The 24,027-nt window shown below is 36.4% G+C and overlaps 1 protein-coding gene across 1 annotated transcript in view; it reads right to left on the bottom strand.

Moving 5' to 3' along the window:
• Positions 1 to 24,027, bottom strand: part of LOC144244976 (uncharacterized) — a 135,770-nt gene that overhangs the window by 74,264 nt on the left and 37,479 nt on the right. The window contains exons 15-27 of the mRNA XM_077780356.1: positions 18,095 to 18,148; positions 15,653 to 15,706; positions 14,404 to 14,508; positions 13,005 to 13,109; positions 11,943 to 12,047; positions 10,223 to 10,276; positions 5,243 to 5,347; positions 4,371 to 4,424; positions 2,932 to 3,036; positions 1,226 to 1,330; positions 807 to 911; positions 582 to 635; positions 204 to 305 (exon numbers count right to left, since the gene is read on the bottom strand). Coding sequence (XP_077636482.1) covers positions 204 to 305; positions 582 to 635; positions 807 to 911; positions 1,226 to 1,330; positions 2,932 to 3,036; positions 4,371 to 4,424; positions 5,243 to 5,347; positions 10,223 to 10,276; positions 11,943 to 12,047; positions 13,005 to 13,109; positions 14,404 to 14,508; positions 15,653 to 15,706; positions 18,095 to 18,148 — 1,107 coding nt within the window. The remainder of the gene's footprint in view (positions 1 to 203; positions 306 to 581; positions 636 to 806; positions 912 to 1,225; positions 1,331 to 2,931; positions 3,037 to 4,370; positions 4,425 to 5,242; positions 5,348 to 10,222; positions 10,277 to 11,942; positions 12,048 to 13,004; positions 13,110 to 14,403; positions 14,509 to 15,652; positions 15,707 to 18,094; positions 18,149 to 24,027) is intronic.

Raw genomic sequence — 24,027 nt, 5'->3', positions numbered from 1 at the left:
CTTGTCCTCAGAACTTCACAGACTCTTCCAGTGGCCATGCCACCTGTGTCCAAATACTAGATTCTCAACTTCTTTGTCAGTGTTCTTGTCCCGTCTCCAATCTTGACATCTTCTGCATAAAAAGTTCCCTCGTTTCATTCCTTTCATTGCTAATGGTACATAACACATAGAGCTCAAAATCCAATGGTATCTCACATGCTCACCACTGACTGGTAGGTTTTCTTTCAGATCCTCAAGTTCCTGGTCTGGGGGCTTGATTCCCATGTTGCTTAGAACGGTTTCCAGGTTTTTGATGTCAACCTTCCCTTAATCAGAAAAAGAAAGGCCTGTGAGGAAAATTCAGTGACTCTAAAACAGATATTTTAAAATTATTATTTTTTTTTTTTAGCGAGTAAGGGTCTTCCTACCAAGACATGAAGCTACAATTTTGTTACTAAAACATGAACACCACAAAGTCCAACTCTGGACAAGTATTTACAATAAGGTGTACGGTAACAGAATCAACATGGCATTTAAGATTAATGGTAAAATACAGTTACTGTTCTAATAGGAATTTAGCTTTATAGTGACTTTGTGCTCACCTGTAATAGCTTTGATTCCTTCCATCACATTATGCAGATCAACATTCCCATTTGCTACAGAAGTCCAAAGGAGACATGTAATCAATGACATGAGCTCGGAAAAAGATACACATTGTTTCTATAATAAAGTCCAGCTAAATTTGACTCACATCATAATTTTAAGTGATACTCCTTTAAATAGAAGGTAAAGATTAAAAAATCCCAAATGCTATCTTTGGTACTCACCATCAACTTGTAGGTGTTCTGACAATTCAACAAGTTCCTCTTCCGTGAGCCCCATTCCCATATTTCCCAAACTAGTATGGAGGTTATTCTTTTTAACCTTCCCATCTTAGGAAAGAGATAGAAAAACAACATTTTTAAAAAAGCGATGTATAATATTAAAATTAAAAAAAATTTTTTTAGGAAAACTATTAACTTTAATGACCACATATTATTAAAACAAAAGAGACAAAAGATAAAATATATTTCATGCCTCTGTTATCATTACCTTTCAACAAGGCTGAAATCCCAAATAGACTTTTCCACTTAAAGACCCAAACAGAAAGTCAATGGAGTCAGAATTGTATTCTTGTAGTCTATGCTTGTGGACAAGTCTACATAACAAAACAAACTTAAGGGGCTTGAACACTGGCATGACTCACCATCAACTGGCAGTATGTTCAGCAGCTTCTCTAGCTCCTCATCTCTGAGCTCTATTCCAAGATTTTCCAGAACATTTTTTAGATCACTAGACTCAGTCTTCTCACCTTTGAAAAGAGGAAATTTGGTATACATCTTCATTTCAGATAGCAGTAATTATTTCTTTAAAAATTTTTAAAAATGTTTTATTATTTTTTTAGAGAGAGAGAGAGAGAGAGAGAGAGAGAGAAAGGCAGGCAGTGAGAGAGGGAGACACAGAATCTGAAGCAGGTCCAGGCTCTGAGTTGTCAGCACAGAGCCTGACATGGGGCTGACTCTAACTCACAAGCTGTGAGATCATGACCTGAGCCAAAGTCGGACGCTTAACTGACTGGACCACCCAGGTGCTCCCCAGATAATAGTGATTATTTCTAATGAAAAAAGTTATTTTAGCATAATTAATACCATCTCCTTGTTTTCAGACTGAAGACTAAAGTTAAAAAAAAACAAAAACAAGAAGCATTTTCAACTACAGAATCAATGTATAGATGTTAGGTCAAGTTTATTTTCTTAAAATGAACAAGAGAGTTTCTTCTAAAATAGGGACAGACTACTTTCAGGATAAAATTTGATCTATTAATTAAAAAATAGATGCTTATATGAAAAAGTATTTTAATTTAAAAAATAAGAATTATATGATAAATACAATGAATTCATTACCTCCATCAATTTTAGGCTTCACTCTCTAATTTGCCATGGCATTCTACACTGTGGTTATTAAACACTGGTGAAGTGGATTATATTATTGGCATAAACGACAGAGATTATAGAATTTGAAAGCAAGAAACAGTATGGTAATTTCATTGCAAAAACAGATGATTTTATATCAATACATGAAACACTAGAGGCACAAATTTATCAATAAATATAGAGAAATACCAGAATTTACAAGACAATGATGGAATACTAGGAAATATCAGGAAAAAAAATTTAATGTAGATAACTGAAACCCTAATTTTATAGTAACTTTCCAGTCACCTCTAAAATCTGTGATGTTTTCCATCAGTGTTTCTAATGGAATTTTCTCATCAACTATAAGAGAAGATAAAATCACAGTACATTACATTATATATTATACAGATTTCAAATATTATATTATAGGTATAAAAGTTGGTGGGAAAACATAGGAAGAACAATAATAGTTGCATTTACTGTGTGTCAGGCCCCATCTTAACTGCTAATATTTATTTAACAAATATTTCCAAACACACTTTTTAGATTATTATTCTACTCAATTTTTACTCTAAGACAAGCATGAATAAGAAGAAAATTCTAAACATGAAAACCACACAATTGCAATGATGCAGTTTGGCCTATCATATCTCACATTTATTTGTGTTAGTAAGAGGAAGTTACTCAGAAGTGAACGTGTCTAAAGAGTCTGCATTCTTGTGTTCGAAACTGGAAAGACTCAACTACTAAAACATGACATTTACAGAGAGCATAAAAGTCATACATATCACACATATAAAAACTGGTTGAATTTTGACTTTGTTAACTGGATACTCATGAACTCAAATGACATTCTCAGTGTTTTAGTCATTGATATGGTATCTCACACTGCTCTTGGACCTTCCCTTCTCCTTATGGAAAAGGGCATTTTCCCCCCAAAGGTTCTTGTAACTAAACTCTCTACAGGGTTAACTAGTGTATATGATAACATGCTTACCACCAACATGCATGTTTTCAGGCAGATCTTTAAGTTCCGTATCTGCAAGCTTGATCCCCAGGTTGTTCAGAACGGTGTCCAGGTTGTTCATATCAACCTCCCCAGCTAAGAAAAGTGACAGTTCATAAAGAATATTAAATGACTCCAAAAGAGAAGTTCTTACACTATTTTGATACACATATCCCATTATGAATTTCTTAAGCAGTAGATCATTATTCACAAAATCTGCTTCAGACCAAACAGAAAATGTTTGTTCTAAAGTGAAAAAAATAAATTAACATTCAACAATTTTAGCACATAGACCAAATTAAAAAAAGTTTTTTTAATGTTTATTTATTTTTGAGAGAAAGAGCTTGAGTGAGGGAAGGGCAGAGAGAGGGAGATACAGAATCCGAAGCAGGCTCCAGGCCCCAACCTATCACCCCAGAGCCCTATGCGGGACTAGAACTCACAAACAGTGAGATCATGACCTGAGCCAAAGTCAGACACCCGACGACTGAGCCACCCAGGTGCCCCTAGACCAAATATTTTAAGCAGTCAGTTACAAAGTTAGAATTATAGCTATTTCCCTTGAGACTTGTCATGGGGACCAGCGTACAGAAACACAAGGTATTAAATGGCATTTAATACTGAAATTAGTTTGAGAAATAGAGCAAGGTATAGAAATATGGGCTCAGAGTACAGAAAAGTCTCTCAAGAAATGGATGAAAAAGGGAAGAAAGAGATTGAATTGTGGCCAACAGGGGTGTGGAGAGTTTCAGTTTGCTTATTTTATAGGATGGGATATGTTGAGCATGTAAATGGGCTGAAGAGATTGAAAATGGCCAATGGAGCAAGGTCTTAAAGATACGGGAGAGGGTGGAGTCAAGGGCATCCCAGTAAGCCTTGAGGAAGAAGAGGGACTCCTCACCCATCCTTTATACTAACATGAGTGTGATTAAAGATACCTGTATAGGTAGAGATTGGGGATGAAAACCTGAGGGCTGTCACTATTGCTAGCCTCAACTTTCTTAATGAATTTTAAAAAATCTGGTTGAAAATGGTGTTCAATGAATGCTCAGGGAATCCTGGTACTAGAGACAAACATTCTTTAGTTCTAAACAATAGTAGGTTGACTTTTGATGAATGAACTTCCAATTTAGTTTTTTCTATTTATTAACTTCCCTGAATCAGTGCTAATTATTTCTATATTTTTTGCATGCAAACATGAAATTTGATATTTCTCTTCCTGAAAATTTGGAAAATGACAAGAAAGTGTGGTGCTTTACTTCCAAGATAGAACATCAGATTCATCTGCTAAAATAAAGACTGAGGTCCAAAAAAGCATACATTTGCAATCAGTACATAAGACAGATGGCAGCATTCAAATTCATATCTTGGAAACAGTATAAAATGAAGATCTCATATTCATTTGTATTCTCATTATGTTTCTTACTTACCTTTAAGGGACTTCACACCATCTAGCAACCTGTTCTTAAAGACCTTGTTATCATCTATAAAAAAGAACACAGTTGAGGTCATAGAGAAATGATATGGCTATTCACTAAAATTATTTCAGTAAAACTGAGATTTTCATGATTTGCCCTAGAAATTTCCCCCATTAAAATAAGTATGAGAGAAAATTAGGGAAAATTTATAATATGGTAAATCTATCTAAAATTTAGCATACAAGGCACTCTATAACACGCACAGCTTTTTTGGAAAACATCACCTCTCATCTTTTATCCCCTTCCAGTCTAACACCATTTCTTTCCCTTGTTTGCTTCCCACAATTGCCTATGGGTATCTAAAAGGTAAGGATAGCCTCAGAAATGTAGTCCCCTCAACGGCATTAGTTAACATCATGGGGATGATTATTCCAAATCTGAAAGTTAAACTGCATAGACAGAAATTTCCCTCAGGAGTAAGTGAACATTTAAATTATTTTGTTTGTTTGTTTAAATTATTTTATTTGGCATTTATGTGTATGTTTGTTTATTGTTGCATCTTAGCAAATGGGGATAGTTTGAGTTTTAAAAAAAAAGCTTAAAAGGAGACCAAACAGAGGGAGGAAAAAAAGAGAGGCAAACCAAGAAACAGACTTTTAACTATAGGGAATAAACTGATGGTTACCAGAGGGGAAGTGAGTGGGGGATGGGTGAAACCAGTGATGGGGATGAAGGGGGGGCACTTGTGATGAACACAGGGTGACGTGTGGAAGTGTTGAATCACTACATTGTACACCTGAAATTGTATTACACTGTACGTTAACTAACTGGAATTTAAAAAAAAATTAAGCTTAAAAGAACCCTCTAAGTATATAAATGCCTACCGTTGAAAGACAGATTTTTCAGCAGCTTCAAACGTTCCTTATCTGTGAACTCTATTCCCATGTTTTTCAGAATAGTTTTCACATCATTGACATCAACCTCCCCACCTTAAAAAAATAGACATAATTATATATATGAATTTAAAGGATCATTTAATGATTCCAAATAGGGAAAATGAATCTATGGCTCTGTAGCTTGAATCAGTAGAGAATAAAGAGTAAAGGTCAATGAGTGCTCTCCAAGTATACTGACGATGACTTCTGAGAAAAAGAATTTGATCTCCAAGTGCTAATAAAAGAAGTCACAATCATAATGACAATGGCAAGGCAACTCTGAGCCTTGTGAGATTTACATTATGTATCTGCTTTTCAACTGGAATATTATAAATTACTCATTCAAATAATTGTATCAAATAAGGTAAGATCTGTTAGTCTCATTTTTGTAAGTTGTCTGTAGTCTTCACCAAAATTTTACTTCATATATTATTTTACTAACACAGAGTTTTGCCATTCTAAAATAGAGAAGAGCAAAATATACAAATAAAAATATACCAGAAAATAAATGGGAACGGGCAAGATGGTGGAGAAGTAGGGAGTTCCGTACATTACACTCGCCCCCATATCTCGCACGGAAAAGATCTGAAGCCATAGGAAACCTTATAGAACCCAAGAGATTGGGAGAAAAAGGATGCAGAATCCACTGAGAAAGCCTTCTAACCAGCCCGGCCCGCCACGCACGCAGACCCCTGCCCATGCTCGCCAACCCAACCCGGAGGAGAAGGTAGCAGCGATTCTAGCTCCACCCCCAGGGCTACGCAAGAGGCTTGGAATTGCCCTGAGGGGATCGCCTGTGAGGTTGTGTCTATAGCAATTTCAGTGGGGTGCACAGACTGGGATTTGGAAACTAAGCCTGGCCTGGGTTAAAGAGCTCAATCCACTTAGGCTGCGCCCCCGGCCCGGGGAGTTTACACACCCAAAAAAGCGAGGTGCAACGCTTGGTTCAAGAAGGGACTGGAGCGCCACCACTCTTCTCCCCCAACCTCCAAGGCAGAACTCCCTCCTGACGAATTGGATCACACCACGCCCATCCCTGCTTGAGAGCTGCCCTCCCCCCGCTCCTTTTTTTTTCCTTTTTCTCTTTTTCCCCCAGAACACTAACCTGACTAACTCTGGTCACTGGCTTGCTTAGTCACATTTAGTCCATCCTGTAGATGTAAATTCTACACCTACTGGCCTTTTCATCTCTGTGTCTCAGGAGTAATTAGACTATATAGTTTCTCTGGATAACACCAGCGTCCTTCTCTCACCTCTCCAACCATATTCCACCCTTTAGCTCTTTGAAAAAAGCTTCTTATCCCTTCTGCCTGTTCATTCTATTTCCAATTTTGCCTCATCCCCGCCCTGTCTTCTCTCTCTTTCTCTATGCTCTTCAACCAGCACTGCATACACCCGGCTATTTAATTGTAGCTGGGAAATCCGGTTGTATGCTTTAAACCATTCTTTGTCCACCAGTTATTTTCTTTTTTCCTTTCCTTTTCTTCTTTTTGACCGTTTTATGTANGAGAATAAGAATAGGCATGATGAATTAAAAAATGCGACAAATGAGATACATAATAAATTAGAGGCCTCCAATGCACGGATTGAAGAGGTAGAAAGGAGAATAAGTGATTTAGAAGACACCATTATAGAAAAAGAGGAAACTGAGAAAAAAAGAACAAAATGATCCAGAAACAAGAAAGAAGAGTTCGAGAGCTCAGCGATACAGTCAAATGGAACAATATCCGTATCATAGGAATCCCAGAAGAGGAAGAGAGAGGGAAAGGTGCTGAAGGAGTTCTGGAACAAATTATAGCAGAGAACTTCCCCAACTTGAGGAAGGAAGTAAACGTTTAAAAACAAGAGGCTCAAAGGACTCCCCTCAGACATAATTTGAATCGATCTTTGGCACGGCTTATCATAGTAAAAATGGTAAAATACAAGGACAAAGAGAGAATTTTGAAAGCAGCTAGAGAGAAAAGGGCCCTAACATACAAAGGGAAACCTATCAGAGTGGTGACAGACCTATCTACTGAAACTTGGCAGGCCAGAAAGGAAAGGCAGGAGATCTTCAATGTGATGAACAGTAAAAATATGCAGCCAAGAATCCTCTATCCAGCAAGCCTGTCATTCAAAATAGAAGGAGAGATAAAAACCTTTCCAAATAAACAGAAATTGAAAGAATTTGTCACCACGAAGCCAGCCCTACAAGAAATCCTGAGGGGGATGCTCTGAAGGAAATGTTGCAAGGAACAAAGATACCAGAGACACCACCACAAACATGAACCCTACAAAAGATACAAAGACTCTAAACCCACATATTTCAATAATAACACTGAATGTAAATGGGCTGAATGCTCCAATCAAAAGACATAGGGTAGCAGAATGGATTAAAAAACAAAATCCATCTATATGCTGTCTACAAGAAACTCATTTTAGACGGGAAGATACCTTCAGATTAAAAGTAAGGGGATGAAGAAATATATATCATGCTACTGGAAATCAAAGGAAAGCCAGAGTAGCTAATCTTATATCAGACAAACTGGACTTTAAATTAAAGACAATAACAAGAGATGAAGAAGGGCACTACATAATAATTACAGGGTCTATCCATCAGGAAGAACTAACAATCATAACTGTCTGTGCACCAAATATGGGAGCACCTAAATATCTAAAACAATTAATCACAAACAGAAACAAGCTTATAGATAAGAATGTGCTAATAGCAGGGGACTTTAATACTCCGCTTACAGCAATGGATAGGTCAACCAGACAGAAAATCACTAAAGAAATAACGGACTTGAAAGACACATTGGACCAGATGGATCTGATGGATATATTTAGAACTTTACATCCTGAGGCCAGGGAATTTACTTTCTTCTCAAGTGCGCATGGCACATTCTCCAAGATAGATCACATACTGGGACATAAAGCAGCCCTCAATAAATATAAAAGAATAGAGATCATACCATGCACACTCTCAGATCACTATCCTTTGAAACTTGAAATCAATCACAGGAAGAAGTCTGGAAAACTTCCAAAAACATGGAGGTTAAAGAACACCCTACTAAAGAATGAATGGGCCAATCAGGCAATTAGAGAGGAAATTTAAAAATATATGGAAACAAATGAAAATGAAAACACAACAATCCAAACTCTATGGGATGCGGCAAAGGCAGTCCTAAGAGGAAAGTACATTGCACTCCAGGCCTATTTCAAGAAATTAGAAAAAGCGCAAGTCCAAAATCTCACAGCTCACCTAAAGGAACTAGAGGCAGAGCAACAAGAATGCCCCAAATCCAACAGAAGAAGAGAAATAGTAAAAATCAGAGCAGAAATATACAACATAGAGACCAAAGAAACAGTTGAACAGATCAATGAAACCAAGAGTTGGTTTTTTGAAAAAATAAACAAAATTGACAAACCTCTAGCCAGGCTTCTCAAAAAGAAAAGAGAGAGCACCCAAATAGACAAAATCATGAATGAAAATGGACATATTACAACCAACCCCTCAGAAATACAAGCAATTATCAGGGAATGCTCTGAAAAATTACATGCCAACAAATTGGACAACTTAGAAGAAATGGACAAATTCCTAACCACACACTCACTACCAAAATTTACACGGGAAAAGAGAAAATCTGAACAGACCCATAACGAGTGAAGAAATCGAATCAGTGATCAAAAATCTCCCAACAAATAAGAGCCTTGGGCCAGAAGACTTTCCTGGGGAATTCTACCAGACGTTTAAAACAGAATTAATACCAATTCTTCTTAAGCCATTCCAAAATNTGCAGAAAAAGCATTTGACAAAATACAGCATCCTTTCTTAATAAAGCCCCTCGAGAAGGTCGGGATAGAAGGAACCTACTTAAACACCATAAAAGCCATCTATGAGAAGCCCTCAGCTAACATCATCCTCAATGGGGAAAAACTGAGAGCTTTCCCCCTGAGATCAGGAACACGACAGGGATGTCCACTCTCACCACTGTTGTTTAACATAGTGCTGGAAGTCCTAGCATCAGCCATCAGACAACGAAAGGAAATAAAAGGCATCAGAATTGGTGAGGAGGAAGTCAAACGTTCACTTTTCCCAGATGACATGATACTCTACATCGAAAACCCGACAGACTCCACCAGAAGCCTACTAGAACTGATCCAAGAATTCAGCCAAGTTGCAGGGTACAAAATCAACGTACAGAAATCGGTTGCATTCTTATACACCAATAATGAAGCAACAGAAAGAGAAATCAAGAAACTGATCCCATTCACAATTGCACAAAAAACCATAAAATACCTCGGAATAAACCTAACCAAGGATACAAGAGATCTGTATGATGAAAACTATAGAAAACTTATGAAGGAAATTGAAGAAGACACAAAGAAATGGAAAAACATTCCATGCTCATGGATAGGAAGAATAAATATAGTTAAGATGTCATTACTACCTAAAGCACTCTACACATTCAATGCAATTCCAATCAAAATTGCACCAGCATGTTTCTCAAAACTAGAACAATCTATCCTAAAATTTGTATGGAACAACAAAAGACCCCGAATAGCAAAAGTAATACTGAAAAATAAAACCAAAACGGGAGGTATCACCATCCCAGACTTTAGCCTCTACTACAAAGCTGTCATCATCAAGACAGTATGGTATTGGCACAAAAATAGACACATAGACCAATGGAACAGAATTGAGAACTCAAAGCTGAACNGGGGGAGGGTGGATGGGCATGGAGGAGGACACTTGTGGGGATGAGCTTTGGGTGTCATATGGAAACCAACTTGACAATAAACTGTAAAAAAAAAAAGAAAATAAATGAGTTGCTAGTAATTTAATGAATAAGGAAGCAAATTCCATATCTAAGAGAGCAATTGAAGGATTATTATGAAATATAATTACTATAAATACTAAATGTTTTAGATTCATAATTTTTCACTTACCTGTAGTAGCTTTTACTTCATTCATCACCTCTTTCAGACCAACCATCCCATTAGCTACAAGAAAAAGCACAATGAAAATAATGTCAGAAGCTCAGGACACAAATTTAAGACATATATTTTATGGAAACAATTTCATTAAAAATTCTCCACATCTTCATTTTACTTGAGATCATTTAGAAAATCCCTGGATCTCAGAGAGTTAAGATGATCTCCATTAATACAAAGGTCTCTTGTAGAAACTGGGTCAGGAAAAGTCTGCTCTTCCTAGTATTTTGGATACCATTAAAAGCCATAGCTGAATATACTATTGGAGTTGGCCAGGTATTCTATTAACTTTACTTCATGTACCAACAAACAGCTGAGGAAGGCACCACTAATCTAGCTTGGTATGTTCTAAGATTGCTTTCTGCAGGAGATATGCATGAACTACATTAATGTATCAGAGAAGTTGCTATGAAATATGGAAGGATGGAAGAGTCTTCACATGGAGGAGAAGTTGAGAAAAAAGTCCAGGGACATCATGCTATGTGTGTCAAACTACAAGTAGTTCAACATGGCTTGAACAGGAGAAAAATGAGAGAAGATATGTCCACACAGGCAGACAAAGCTTGAAGGTCTCATGCACTATGATAAAAAATCTTTGAATGCGTTTTCAAGTGAAGATTTCAGAAGACAGAAGGATAGAGAGAAAAATGGCCTGTTGAATTCTCTCTAAATAGATTTTCATATCCCTATTATTTGATTTCTTGTTATTAGACTATTGGAGTCCTGACAGCATCCTCTATGATTCTTCGTATACAAAGGGAAAGGTGATGCTGTTTTAGATTAATTATAATGAAGATCCAAGATTGATTCTGACTTTAAAATTGGGCTGTCCTTCAAGTATCCATTGATAGATGAATGGATAAAGATGTAGCATATATATATATATATATATACATATATATATGTATGTATATGTATATGTGTATATATAATGGGATACTATTCAGCCATAAAAAAGAGAGGCACCTGGGTGGCTCAGTCGGTTAAGCGTCCGACTTTGGCTCAGGTCATGATTTCATGGTTCAGTTCACGGGTTCTAGCCCCGTGTCGGGCTCTGTGCTGACAGCTCAGAGCCTGGAGCCTGCTTCAGATTCTGTGTCTCCTCTCCGTCTCTCTGCCTCTAACCCACTCATGTTCTGTCTCTGTCTCAAAAATAAACTATAAAATTTTTTTATAAAAGAATGGAATCTTGCCATTTGCAACAACATGGATGGAGCTAGAAAGTATAATGCTAAGAGAAATGCAAAAGACAAATACTCCATGATTTCATTCAAATGTGAAATTTAAGAAACAAAATCAATGAACAACGAAAAAAAAGGGGAGACAGACGACCCAAGAAGTAGAATCTCAACTATAAAGAACAAACTGGTGGTTACCAGAGGGGAGGTGGGCAGGTGTGTGAAACAGGTGATGAGGACTGAAAAGTATTTTTCTCACCATGAGCGCTGAGTTATATATAGAATTATTGATACAACTGTTGATATATTGTACACCTGAAATAATATAATTTTGTATGTTAACTATATTGGAATTAAAATTAAAAACTTAAATAAAAAAATAAAATTGGGTTCTCCTCCAACCTTTCTAACATGTATCTGTCAATTAAATCTATTTTCAAACAATCAGATATAAAGGAAAAATAAAAAGATGGCCTGAGGACATCTGCAGTGTTCACCATCAACTTGTAGATTTCTTGACAGCTTTGCAAGTTCCTCTTCCGTGAGCTCAAGTTCCAATTTTTTAAGAGCATTGTCCAGGTTATTTGCATGAACTTTTCCCCCTTAGGAAAAAGACAAGTTAGAAACATGAAAAAAATGTATTACACCCCAAATTTGCATGCATATCAACTTTCTATTTGTTTGTTTGTTTGTTGTTTATTTAAGGTGATTTTTTTTTGTATGTGGAGAAGGGGTGGACAGAGTTGAAAAAAAATGCAAGGGCATATGTAACTTCCTACAAGATAAAATATACGCTGTTATCTGTTAAAATGTGAATAGACTGAAGGAATCATAAATAAGAAATGCTACTAAAGTGAGGAGCCAGGATTCATAATTGGAAAAAAAATGTTAAGTTGGGGAATGTGGGACAGTATGACTTTCAACTGGGCTTCTTACCACTGAGAGACTTTATGCCCTTCAGTAACCTATTGTGATATGCTTTTCCGGCAGCTGTAAAAAAAGCCGTAATTCATGTAATGGGGAAACTAACATGAAATCACAAAAATGGTGTGAATTCAATAATTTCAAAAATAACATTTTAAGAAGAGGTATCTCTAATTTTTAGTTTATTTCATCTAATATAATGAAGTTTGGAAACAGAAACTTCTCTCACTGTGACAAACCTTTCTATTCTAGTACTTGAGGAAGTGTCCTTGCTCAAACCTGAGTGTAGTTTCCCTTTGCTTTTAAATTTTTGCTTCTCATCTTTATTTATTTTTTTGTCAACGATCTCCAATCTTTCTCTCTCTTTTTCTTTTCCTCTTCTCATGATATGAACAAACTAGTGGTTTGCTAGGTAACAATATGTTTAGCTGTTAATGTCAACTCTTGTCTGAAGGGTTACTTAACTTCCAATATAAATTCCAAGCGACAGTGACAGTTTGTCATATAACATAGAACTCAATTTAATATTTTTTCTTTTCTACTTTGAGAAAAATAAATAAAAACGAAGCTGGAGATATTTTACACAGACCTAAAGACCCACAAAAGACCTCCATACCGCCTCTATGATGACTCACCATCAATTGGCAATGTTTTCAGTAGCTCTTCTTTTTCCTGATCTGTGAGCTCAATCCCCTTGCTTCCCAGGAAAATTTTCAGGCCGTTAGTATCAACCTTCTCATCTTTTAAGAGAGGGGACAGAAGATATATAAGCTTTAGGAACTCTGGTATTATCTCAAGTTGTAAAATATGTTCTATGCAGTTTAATGATATCCCAATTTCAGATGAAGTGTTAGGCAAATATATTCCCAATTGTAGAACTGTTGAGCGTATCTTGTTGTGTTTTATAAAATACCACATATAATATAAATTAAAGAACATTTTTCCTAAAGTTGGAAAAAACAACTTCCAGAATAAAATCTGATGAGTGAATTAAGATAATGCAGATTCCTATATAAATTATTCTTCAAAAACACTTGTGTTGATGAGAATTATTGATGATATCAGGAATACATTATCTTGATCATTTCTTAGCTTCACCGTGCCATTTTCTATACATTTCTAGATTCTGTTCATTTAAACATTTGTGACGTGAAGCATATTACTTGCACAAGCAACAGAAAACTTAGAATTTAAAATTGACATGTAGTCTTATATCCTACTGCAGAAATTTTCCTAATGCCAATCCAAGATTCATATATTTAAAAATAAAACATCAGAATTTATAAAATACTAGAAACACCACTGAAAAAAAACTATTTTAAAGGACTGAAACCCTAGATTTACATCCACTTCTCATTTAACTGTAAAATCTTTCAGTTCATTCATCAGTGTTTTTACAGAAATCCTCCTATCAACTGTAAAGAAAATTTAAGTCATAATGAGATAAAAAAAAAGAGAGACTCATGAAAGATTGTGAAATACAACATGTGAGGAAATATAATAAATCCTCATTTACTATGTGCCAGGTATTATCTTAAGTACTTTATATATGCTTACTTAAGAACTATTTACTCAAGAACATCTTTCAAGGCTATTAATTTATTTGGTTTTTATTGTCCTCATTAATGTTAGAAAGAAAAGCCTAAACATAAAAAATACCATTTCAAAAATATAAATTTTACTTATAGTTCTATAATACTTCAAACTCATATGTGTTAGTAATGGGAAGAAATTCAGAAGTACCATTATCTAAGTGGCCTGCAGTTTTCTACTCAAAATGTGGAAGACTGTCTTCTAGTGACCATAATATGGGTAAATAATATAAAAGACAACATACAAAGTACACTGTTTTCATGATGATTTGGCAGCTAGCTCCTTATATGCTGTTTACATGCTTTGCCCACATTTATAGCTTTGTACTATCAGTATAAATTACCATTCCTAAGGGCCCTTTCCCCTGGAAACTTTATTGTCTATGGTTCTTATACCTAAGCCCTCCCAGCATGTGATTATGGTATCTGGAAACTTACTCACCATCGCCAGGGAGATTTTGAGTCAGAGGCTTAAGTTCCTTATCTGAGATCTTGATTCCCATATTATCCAGTATTGTGTTCAAGTCATTGATATTGACTTTCCCGCCTAAGGAAAGAGACAGTCCATGAAGAAAATTATGTAACTTCAAAAAAAAGATTCATAAACTTTTTAGAGACACATACCCTGTTGTGAATTTCATGAGCTATATGCTGGTGTTCACAAAGATTACATATAATTTCAGAGGGGTCATCTATTCTCTAAAGCCTATTCACAGACTCTCCCCTCCAATAGTAAGATTAATAATGCTTGTTCTACAATGTAGGGGGAGAAACACATCAGTTTTAGAACAAGAGACTATGGACTTTATGCCTATAGAGAAAGTCAAGTAGGACATTAGAATTAAGGCCAGTTCTTCTGAGACTTGTCTTGGGGACCAGACTATAAAATACGAAGTTTTAAATATCACTGAATAAATGCTACATGAATTCTAGTTCTGGAGGCAAAAATTTTTTTCTTTTTTTTTTTTTTAACAGTGGATTTTATTTATTTTACATTTTTATTTTTATTTTTTTTAAATATTTTTATTTATTTCTAGGAGAGAGAGAGAGAGAGACAGCGTGAGCAGGGGAGAGTCAGAGAGAGAGGGAGTCACAGACTGAAACAGGCTCCAGGCTCTGAGCTAGCAATCAGCACAGAGCCCGACGCAGGGCTCGAACCCACGAACCGCGAGATCATGACCTAAGCGAAAGTCGGACGCTTAACCTACTGAGTCACCCAGGCGCCCACATTTTTATTTTTTAAAATTTTTTTTCTTAACAGTGGATTTTAATTTTTTTTATTTTTTATTCTTGTTTTTTACAAATAGTTTATTGTCAAATTGGTTTCCATAAACACCCAGTGCTCATCCCCACATCGGTTTTGATGACTGAACTTCCAATTTAGTTATTTATCTGCAGCTGATTAAATTCCTTGAATCAGTGCTAATCTTTCTTGCTACATTTTGCGATGCAAACTTGAAATCTGATATTTGTTTTCTTGAAAAGTTTGGAAGAATCTTGAGAAAGTAGAAGGCTTTCTTCTTGGATATAAAGTAAAAGATCAGCAGCTAAAGTAAAGCTTGATCTTCAGTCGGAACATAAATTTGCAATCAGTATATATGATCAGTATAGCAGAATCCACTATCATCTTGGAAACAGTATCAATGCAAGGACCCCATTTGGTATGCACTCTCATTATGCTGCTCACGTACCTTTTAGAGACTTCACAACTTCTAGCAACTTGTTTTGAAAGATCTTGTCATCATCTATATAAAAAGGCAGAATGTAAGTCACAAAGAATGTGGAAAATCACTAGAATACTCTTAGGAGAAATGATTTTCAAGAGTTTTCTATTATAATAAAATCTGAGAGAAAATTGGGTGAAGTTTCTTTAGCACATTATGCACACCTCTTCTCTTCTTCCCAATCCTGCTTTTATTCACTTTCAATTATTAATCCTTTCCTCTTTCACAGATCCCACCATATCCTCTGTTTTTTGTTTTTGTTTTTTTCATAAAAAACTGGGTCTTCATAATAAGACCCATTATAAGGGAAATGTTGTTGCTCAATTTAAAATAAAACCACTTAGGGATTCGTTTCAGGTATAAGTGGACATTCTAAAAAAAATAAATTTTTTTTTGAGATGGATTTTCTATTTCCTAGAACTTAGGAAATGGTGATAATTTTAGAGCTTCTCACAGACACAGAAATCTAAAACCTCTTTTTGGGGGCACCTGGGTGGCACAGTTGGTTAAGCATCCAACTCTTGGTTTTGGCTCAGGTTGTGAGATTGAGTTCCACGTCCAGCTCCATGCTGACAGTGTGGAGTCGGCTTGGGATTTTCTCTCTGCTCCTTCCCAACTTGCACATGCTCTCACACACTCTCTCTCTCATATGAATAAATAAACTTTAGAAAAAAAGAAAACCTCTCTTTGATTACATCAATATTTAAAATGCTTACCTCTAAGGGAAGATTTTTTTTTTTTTTTACAAATAGTTTATTGTCAAATTAGTTTCCACATAACACCCAGTGCTCATCCCCACAAGTGTCCTCCTCCATGCCCATCTCCCCTCCTCCCCACATCCATCAGTCCTCAGTTTTTGTCAGCATTCAAGAGTCTCTCATGGTTTGCCTCTCTCCCTTTCCCCACCATTTCCCCCCTTCTTCTCCCCCTTGTTCCTCCGTCAAGTTCCTCCTAATCCTCCTATACGTACAAACATATGATATTTGTCCTTCTCTGCCTGACTTATTTCGCTCAGCATAACACCCTCAAGGTCCATCCATGTTGCTACACGTGGCCAGATTTCATTGTTTCTCATTGCCATGTAGTATTCCATGGTATAGATAAACCACATCTTCTTGATCCATTCGTCTATTGATGGACACTTAGGCTCTTTCCATGTTTTAGCTATTATTGAGAGTGGTTCTATGAACATTGGGGTACATGTGCTCCTATGCATCAGCGTTTCTGTACCTAAAGGGAAGATTTTTTACTAGTTCCAAGCATTCTTTATCTTTGAGCTCTATCCCCATGTTTCCCAGAACAGTTTCAATGCCACTGAGATCAACATTTTCTCCTTAATAAAAAGATTAAAATAATGACATACATGGAATTTAAGTACAATCAAATTATTGCAAATAATTTAAATTATGATGTCAAAACAATATGATTATGAGGTGGGGAAAGTAATGATCACTGAGCTCTGTCCAGAGATAATGTCATTCATGGAAACATAATTGGCTTTCTAAAGGCTAGTAAGAGAGGGCACTCTCAATGGTAGTCATGAGAATGTACCCATAGGACTTCCAACTATGGAGAACATAATTAAACAAGGACTCCATCTCCTGCTTTGAAATTGATCTGTGTTTTTTGCACTAACACCATACGTACCATTGGCCCTGGCCAATGACAGTGCAGCAAAGATACTAAGGGAGCCCTGTCCTGGAAGACACAGGATGGTGACTTTAACCAGAGGATTCTTGAAAGCAGTTTTGCCAGGCCTTCCTTAGACTGCATGACAATCTAGGATGCTTCCACCCAATCTTTTCTTCCTCTTTCCTTCATCTGGTGCCAGATCTGCCCTGTAGTCTGACAGCCTCCCAGCCTTTCCAGGCATCCTCCTTATTTTTTCTTATGCAGGCATTTCCCCTAATAATGTCCTTGCACATTTAACCCTGCCCTGGCTTTTGCTTTTTGGGAGACTTGGACTTAACATACTCAATGTTAAGTCAATGACAATACTTACATATGTATGTAAGTTAAGACAATGTTAAGACAATGACATACTCAATGACAATGACAAAAAATGGGTATCCTAGATCTCTTTTGTCAATTAGCAAACTGCAAATGGCTTATCTTCATAATTCTATTGACATGAAGAATGCATCACCTCTTCTTTAACTAATTACCAGGATCTTTTCCAAAGATTTATTTCAGCTTTTATTACAGATTTTGGCTGTCTTAAAACAAGGAAAATGAAGAGTATTTGAGAGGACTACATCAGAAAATTCCCCCATTTCTGGGCTATTGGTTATGAAAACATCAAATAAATAGGAGGTAAAAATGATAGAATTAACATAGCAATTAAGGCATGAAGAAAATAGTTGCTGTAAAAAAATTAGGGTCCTATGTTTACATTAACTTCTCACTCACTTTTGACAGCTTTCACTCCATCCATCACTTTTTTCAGATCAACTTTTCCATTAGCTATGAAAAGAGGGGACAATTGAGACATGTAATCAATGTCATGAGCTCCAAAAAACATATACATAGGATATATGTTGATGGAAAATTCTAGATAAGTTTCATTAATATCTTAATTTTACCCACACTTATATTAAATCTCTGAATTTCAAGGATTTAAGCTGGTCTATATATTTGCAAAAAGATGTCTTGGATATTGGAGTTTGCACAGGAAAAAGGTACTTTTCCCAATGTAGTGCTTGGGCAAGTTAAAATATCAGATTTTAACTAAAGGAAAGGGGAACGAATAGAAAGAATCTTCTACATGGAAGAGAGGCTGAGAAATGTAAAATAAAACCACTCCTAGGCACAACATATATAATATATACATATGCAACATATGGAGAACCACAGTCAGTTCAGCACTGGAGAAGAATAAAGTATGGATTTGGGAAAGGAAAGTTCATACGAGAGGCACATTGGGCTCAGATTATTAAGGGATTTGTAATATCAGGAATATCAGGAATGATATGAACCAATTTGTATTTTACTTTAGTTTTCTTTAACTTTTTATTATAAAATTACATTTATATTGAAATAAAGATAGAGTGATGTCATCAAGATGGTGACATAGTTTGTTCCTGACTTTAGTCCCCCTCACAAAAAGACCATCTTGCAAGTAACCACAGACAAGACACCATTGTGAAAATCCCAGAATATGGTGGTGAGGCTGACGCATCTTTCTGAACCACAGAGATCGAGAAGGACCACATGAGAAGGGTAAGACCATCAGCTATGCTCTGACTGCACTGCCCCTCTCCCAGGCTGGAAGAGTGCTACCCTGAGAGGGATTCCCAGAGCTACGGTTTCTCTGGTGGGAGAAAGAGAGCCCAAGGTAGATATCCAGCTCTTTCAGAGCTGGGGGGTGCTTCCTGGAAGGCTCACCTGGGTCTTGTTCCATAGGTATTGTGTGTGTGTGTGTGTGTGTGTGTGTGTGTGTGTGTGTGTGTGGTGGGGGGAATCTGTGGGTCTTAACCATTTGAGATCAGAATGAGATGGAGAACGGGAGGATGGCTTACAGCAAATGGCACTTGGATCTTGGCAGACTGTGTTTCTCCTAGCAGCAGTGCCTGAGTAGATATCTGAGAAGGTGGCTTTGCCCATCTGCAGAGCCAATATGGTGGTCCCTCTGGCCAGGGAACCATTCTGCCTGATTTGGGTCCCCAGCCAATAAGTCTTCCTGGCCTTGAGCCTCTTCTGCCACCCCATCCAGATGAGGAAGCAAATTCATGGCCCCTGCCTACTGCTGAGTATAGATAGCCCTCTGTCTTGCCTGACCAGGAAACATAGTGAAAGCATCCCAGAGATTGTATAGATTACCCTACAGTCCCTCTTGCAGCAGTGCCTGAGTGAAAAGCCCAGTCATTGGCTCTGCCTATCTGCACAACTGAGCTGGTGGCACTATCTGGCCAGGGAGATTGATGGTTACTCCTGCCTGACTCAGGTAGGTACCCAGCCAACAATCCATATCAGCAAAGGAGCCTATGACATAGAGACACTTGGGCTGGGAAGGAAATTCAAAGCCTTGATCAGGGATGAATATAGCTTCCAGCCTTATCTGACCAGGAAGCCTAACCAGAACACCTGGAAAGTTGTATAGCCCATCCTACAGATCTGCTTGTAATAGTGCCTGAGCAGAGCCCCCCAGATTGACAGCCTAGAAGAAATGGATAAATTATTCCTAGAAACATACAACCTACTAATATTGAATTATGAAGAAACAGAAAATCTGAAGAGACTAAAAACAAATAAGGGATAGTGAGTCAATAATCAAAATCTTCCCCCTCCACCCAAAGTCCAGGACAGATGGTTTTGTTGCTGAATTTTTACCAAACATTCCCTGAAGAGTTAACACCAATCCTTCTCAAATTCTTCCAAAAAATTTAAGAGGAGGGAACACTGTCAAACTCATTTACAAGGTAGCATTTACCCTGATACCAAAGCCAGATAAAGATACCACAAAAAATTAAAACTATAGGCCAATGTCCCTGATGAATATAAATGCAAAAATTCTCAACAAAATTCTAGTGAACCAAATTCAATAGCACATTAAAAGGATCATATAGCATGATCAAGTGGGATTCATCCCTAGGATGCAAAGATATTTCAACATATGCAAATCAATAAAAGTGACATACCACATTAATAGAATGAAAGATAACAATCACACGATCATCTCAACTGATGCAGAAAAAGCAAAATTCAACATTCATTGATGATAAAAGCTGTCAATAAATTAGATATAGAAGGAATGAACCTCAACGTAATAAAGGCCATGTATGACAATACTCAATACTTAACATCATACTCAATAGTGAAAGGTTGAAAGCTTTTCCTCTATAATCAGGAATAAGACAAGGGTGCCCACTCTTACTACTTCTATTCAGTACAGTACTAGAAGTCTTAGTCAGAAAAATTAGGCAATAAAAAGAAATAAAAGTCACCAGAATCAGAAAGATAGGAGTAAAAGTGTCTCTACTTGCAGATGACATTATTTTAAATATAGAAAATCCTAAAGACTCAACCAAAAATAATTAATAACCTGTTAGATTTAATAAATGAATTCAGTAAAGATGCAGTATACAAAATCAACATTAAAAAATCAATGGTGTTTCTATATACTAACAATGAATTATCAGAAACAGATATAAAGTAAATAATCTCATTTAACAACAGCAGCACAAACTATAAGGTGCTTAGGAATAAATTTGGAAGAAACACTCAAATGGAAAGATCCTGTGCTCATAGATTGGAAGAATTAATAATATTAAAATGTCCATACTAAAGCCAAAGCCATCTATAGATTCAATGTAATTCTTAAGATTCCAATGGCGTTTTTTATAGATATATAAACTTAATCTTAAAATTCATTTGGAACCACAAAAGTTAAACCAATTCTCAAAAGAAGGATAAAGCTGGAGGATCACAATTTTTTACTTCAAACTATATTATAAAGCGTAGTAATCAAAAGAGTATGGCACCAGTTTAAAAACACACACTTGGACCAGTGAAAGAGAATCAAGGGCCTAGANGGGATGCTGTATTTTGTCAAATGCTTTTTCTGCATCTATTGACAGGATCATATGATTTTTATCTTTTCTTTTATTGATATGATGTATCACATTGATTGTTTTGCGAATGTTGAACCAGCCCTGTAACCCAGGAATGAAGGCCAACTTCTATTTGACAAGGAAGCCAACAATACTCCAGCAAGCCAAGAATACTCCATGGAGAAATGAGTATCTTCATTAAATGGTGCTAGGAAAATTGGATATTCATGTGAAAAAGAGTGAGATTAGATCCCTGTCTTATACTACTCACAAAAATTAATTCAGAATGAATTAAAGAATTAAATGTAAGGCCTGAAATCATACCTAAAACTCTCAAGGGAAACAGAAAAAAGCTCTTTGATGTTGTCCTTGGCAATGATTTTTTGGATGTGAAGCCTAAAGCATAAGCAACAACATAAAAAATAAACAAGTAGGACTACAACAAACTGAAATGCTTCTCTGCACAGCAAAAGAACCATAGGAGACTCTTAAATACAGAGAACAAACTGAGGTAATGGAGGAGGGTGAGGGTGAGGTAAATGGGTGACAAGCATTAAGGAGGCCACTTTTCAGGATGAGCCTTGGGTGTTGTATGTAAGAGATGAATCTCTGAGTTCTACTCCTGAAGCTAAGACTACCCTGTATGTTAACTAATTTGAGCATAATAATAATAATAATAAACAATCAACAAAATGAAAAGGCAATCTATGGAATAGAAGAAAATATATCTATAAACCATGTATCTGATAAGAGGTTAATATCCAAACTATATAAGGAACTCATACCTCAACAGCAAAGAAACCAAATAATACAATTTAAAAATGGGTAAAATATCTGAAAAGACATTTTTCCAAAGAAGATATTCAAATGGCCAACAAGTTCATTAAAAGGTAGCTCATCCTCACTAATCAACAGGGAAGTGTAAATCAAAACCACAGTGAGATATCACCTCATACCTATTAGAATGGCTATCATTAAAAAGATAAGAGGGGTGCCTGGGTGGCTCAGTCAGTTGAGCGTCCGACTTCAGCTCAGGTCATGATCTTACAGTTTGTGAGTTCAAGCCCCGCATTGAGCTCTGTGCTGACAGCTTAGAGCCTGGAGCCTGTTTCAGATTCTGTGTCTCCCTCTCTCTCTGCCCCTCCTCAGCTTGTGCTCTGTCTCTCTCTGTCTCAAAACTAAATAAATGTTAAAAAATTAAAAAAATAATTTCTGGGGATATAATGTACAGCATAATGACTATAGTTAACAACACTGTATTGCATGTCTGAATATTGCCAAATGAGTAGGTCTTATGAGTTGTCACCCTAAAAACAACAAACTCGTAACTATAAGGTGATGTATGTTAACTAAACGTTTTGTGGGATTCAATCATTTTGTAATATATACAGTATCAAATCATTATTCTTAAACTTATAAAATATATGTCAATTATATTTCTTTCTTTTTCTAAATTTTTTTTTTTGAGAGAGAGAGAGACAGACAGAGTATAAGCAGGGGAGGGACAGAGAGAGGGAGACACAGAATTGGAAGGAGGCTCTAGACTCCAATCTGTCAGCACAGAGCCCGACATGGGGCTTGAACTCATGAACCACGAGATCATGACCCAAGTGTAAGTCAGTCACCCAACTGACTGAGCCACCCAAGTGCCCCATGTCAATTATATTTCAATTAAACTGAAAAAATGAAATAGAGATAAAAATACAGACAAGACAAAATATACAGAATGGCTACATTCTGCCCATCTCCAATCTCTTACCCTTGGACTCTATTCAATAGTCACTACCATTTGCTATTTTGTTTTTAGTTCTTCTGTTTCCTCCATCACTTTGAACTCTATGCTTATTTCTGTATTTCTTAAATAATCAATGTTAATGAATTTCTATTAGTTGCTATAAAAGATAACATTTATTTCACTTCATCCTTGATATTCTTTTCATTTTTTGGGAATATTTGTATTTTAAAAATTTTATAGATTACTTTTGTAACTGTATGCCTTTAATTCTTTGGTCTATCATCTTTATTTTTTAGGGTTTACTATTTATTTTTGTACTTCTTGGGATTCTGAAATTTTACAATAGTATAGCTTTGTCTAAGTATTGATTTTTTGCTGGTCACAAAGTAGGCTAATCCATCTGGGTACTCATGTCCTTCATTTTAAAAGAAACTTTGTTCTATATTTTTCTTGATAATTTTCTCTGCCTTTTTATGTATATCTGGAAATTTTAGTATGTTAAAATTTTCTTAATACTAGGCTACCATTATTAATACTTTATTTTCTTCTTACGGTTTTACTCCTTTAAAAATTGTACTTCCTAGAGGATTTGCTCAATTTGCCTTTCCATGTTTTCCACTGAATGTTTTTTATTAATCGTCCTGATTTCTAAGTAGATTTTTTAAGTTTATTAATTTTGAGAGAGAATACACGTGTGTGCATGAGTAGTGGAGGACAGAAGGGGAGGGACAGAAAGGGAGGGAGAGAATCCCAAGCAGGTTTTGACCTGTCAGCATGGAGCCCAATGCAGGGCTTGATCTCAAAAACCATGAGGTCATTATCTGAGCTGAAATAGAGTCAGATGGGCTTAACCAAGTAAGCTGCCCAGATAGCCAATGATTTCTAAGTAGGTTTTAAAAATCTACTTTCCTACCATTTCTTAAATTTTTTAGAAAGTTTATTTATTTTGAGAGAGACAGGGACAGCATTGAGTAGGGGAGGGGCAGAAAGAGAGGGAGAGAGAGAGGATCCCAAGCAGGCTCCACACTGTCAGCACAGAGATGGATGGGGGCTTGAAT

The sequence above is a fragment of the Crocuta crocuta genome, unplaced genomic scaffold (assembly GCF_008692635.1).
Source record: "Crocuta crocuta isolate KB4526 unplaced genomic scaffold, BGI_CrCroc_1.0 scaffold288, whole genome shotgun sequence".
Lineage (NCBI taxonomy): Eukaryota > Metazoa > Chordata > Mammalia > Carnivora > Hyaenidae > Crocuta > Crocuta crocuta.
The sequence above is the reverse complement of the archived record's forward strand: the minus strand, read 5'-3'. Positions and strand labels throughout refer to the sequence as shown.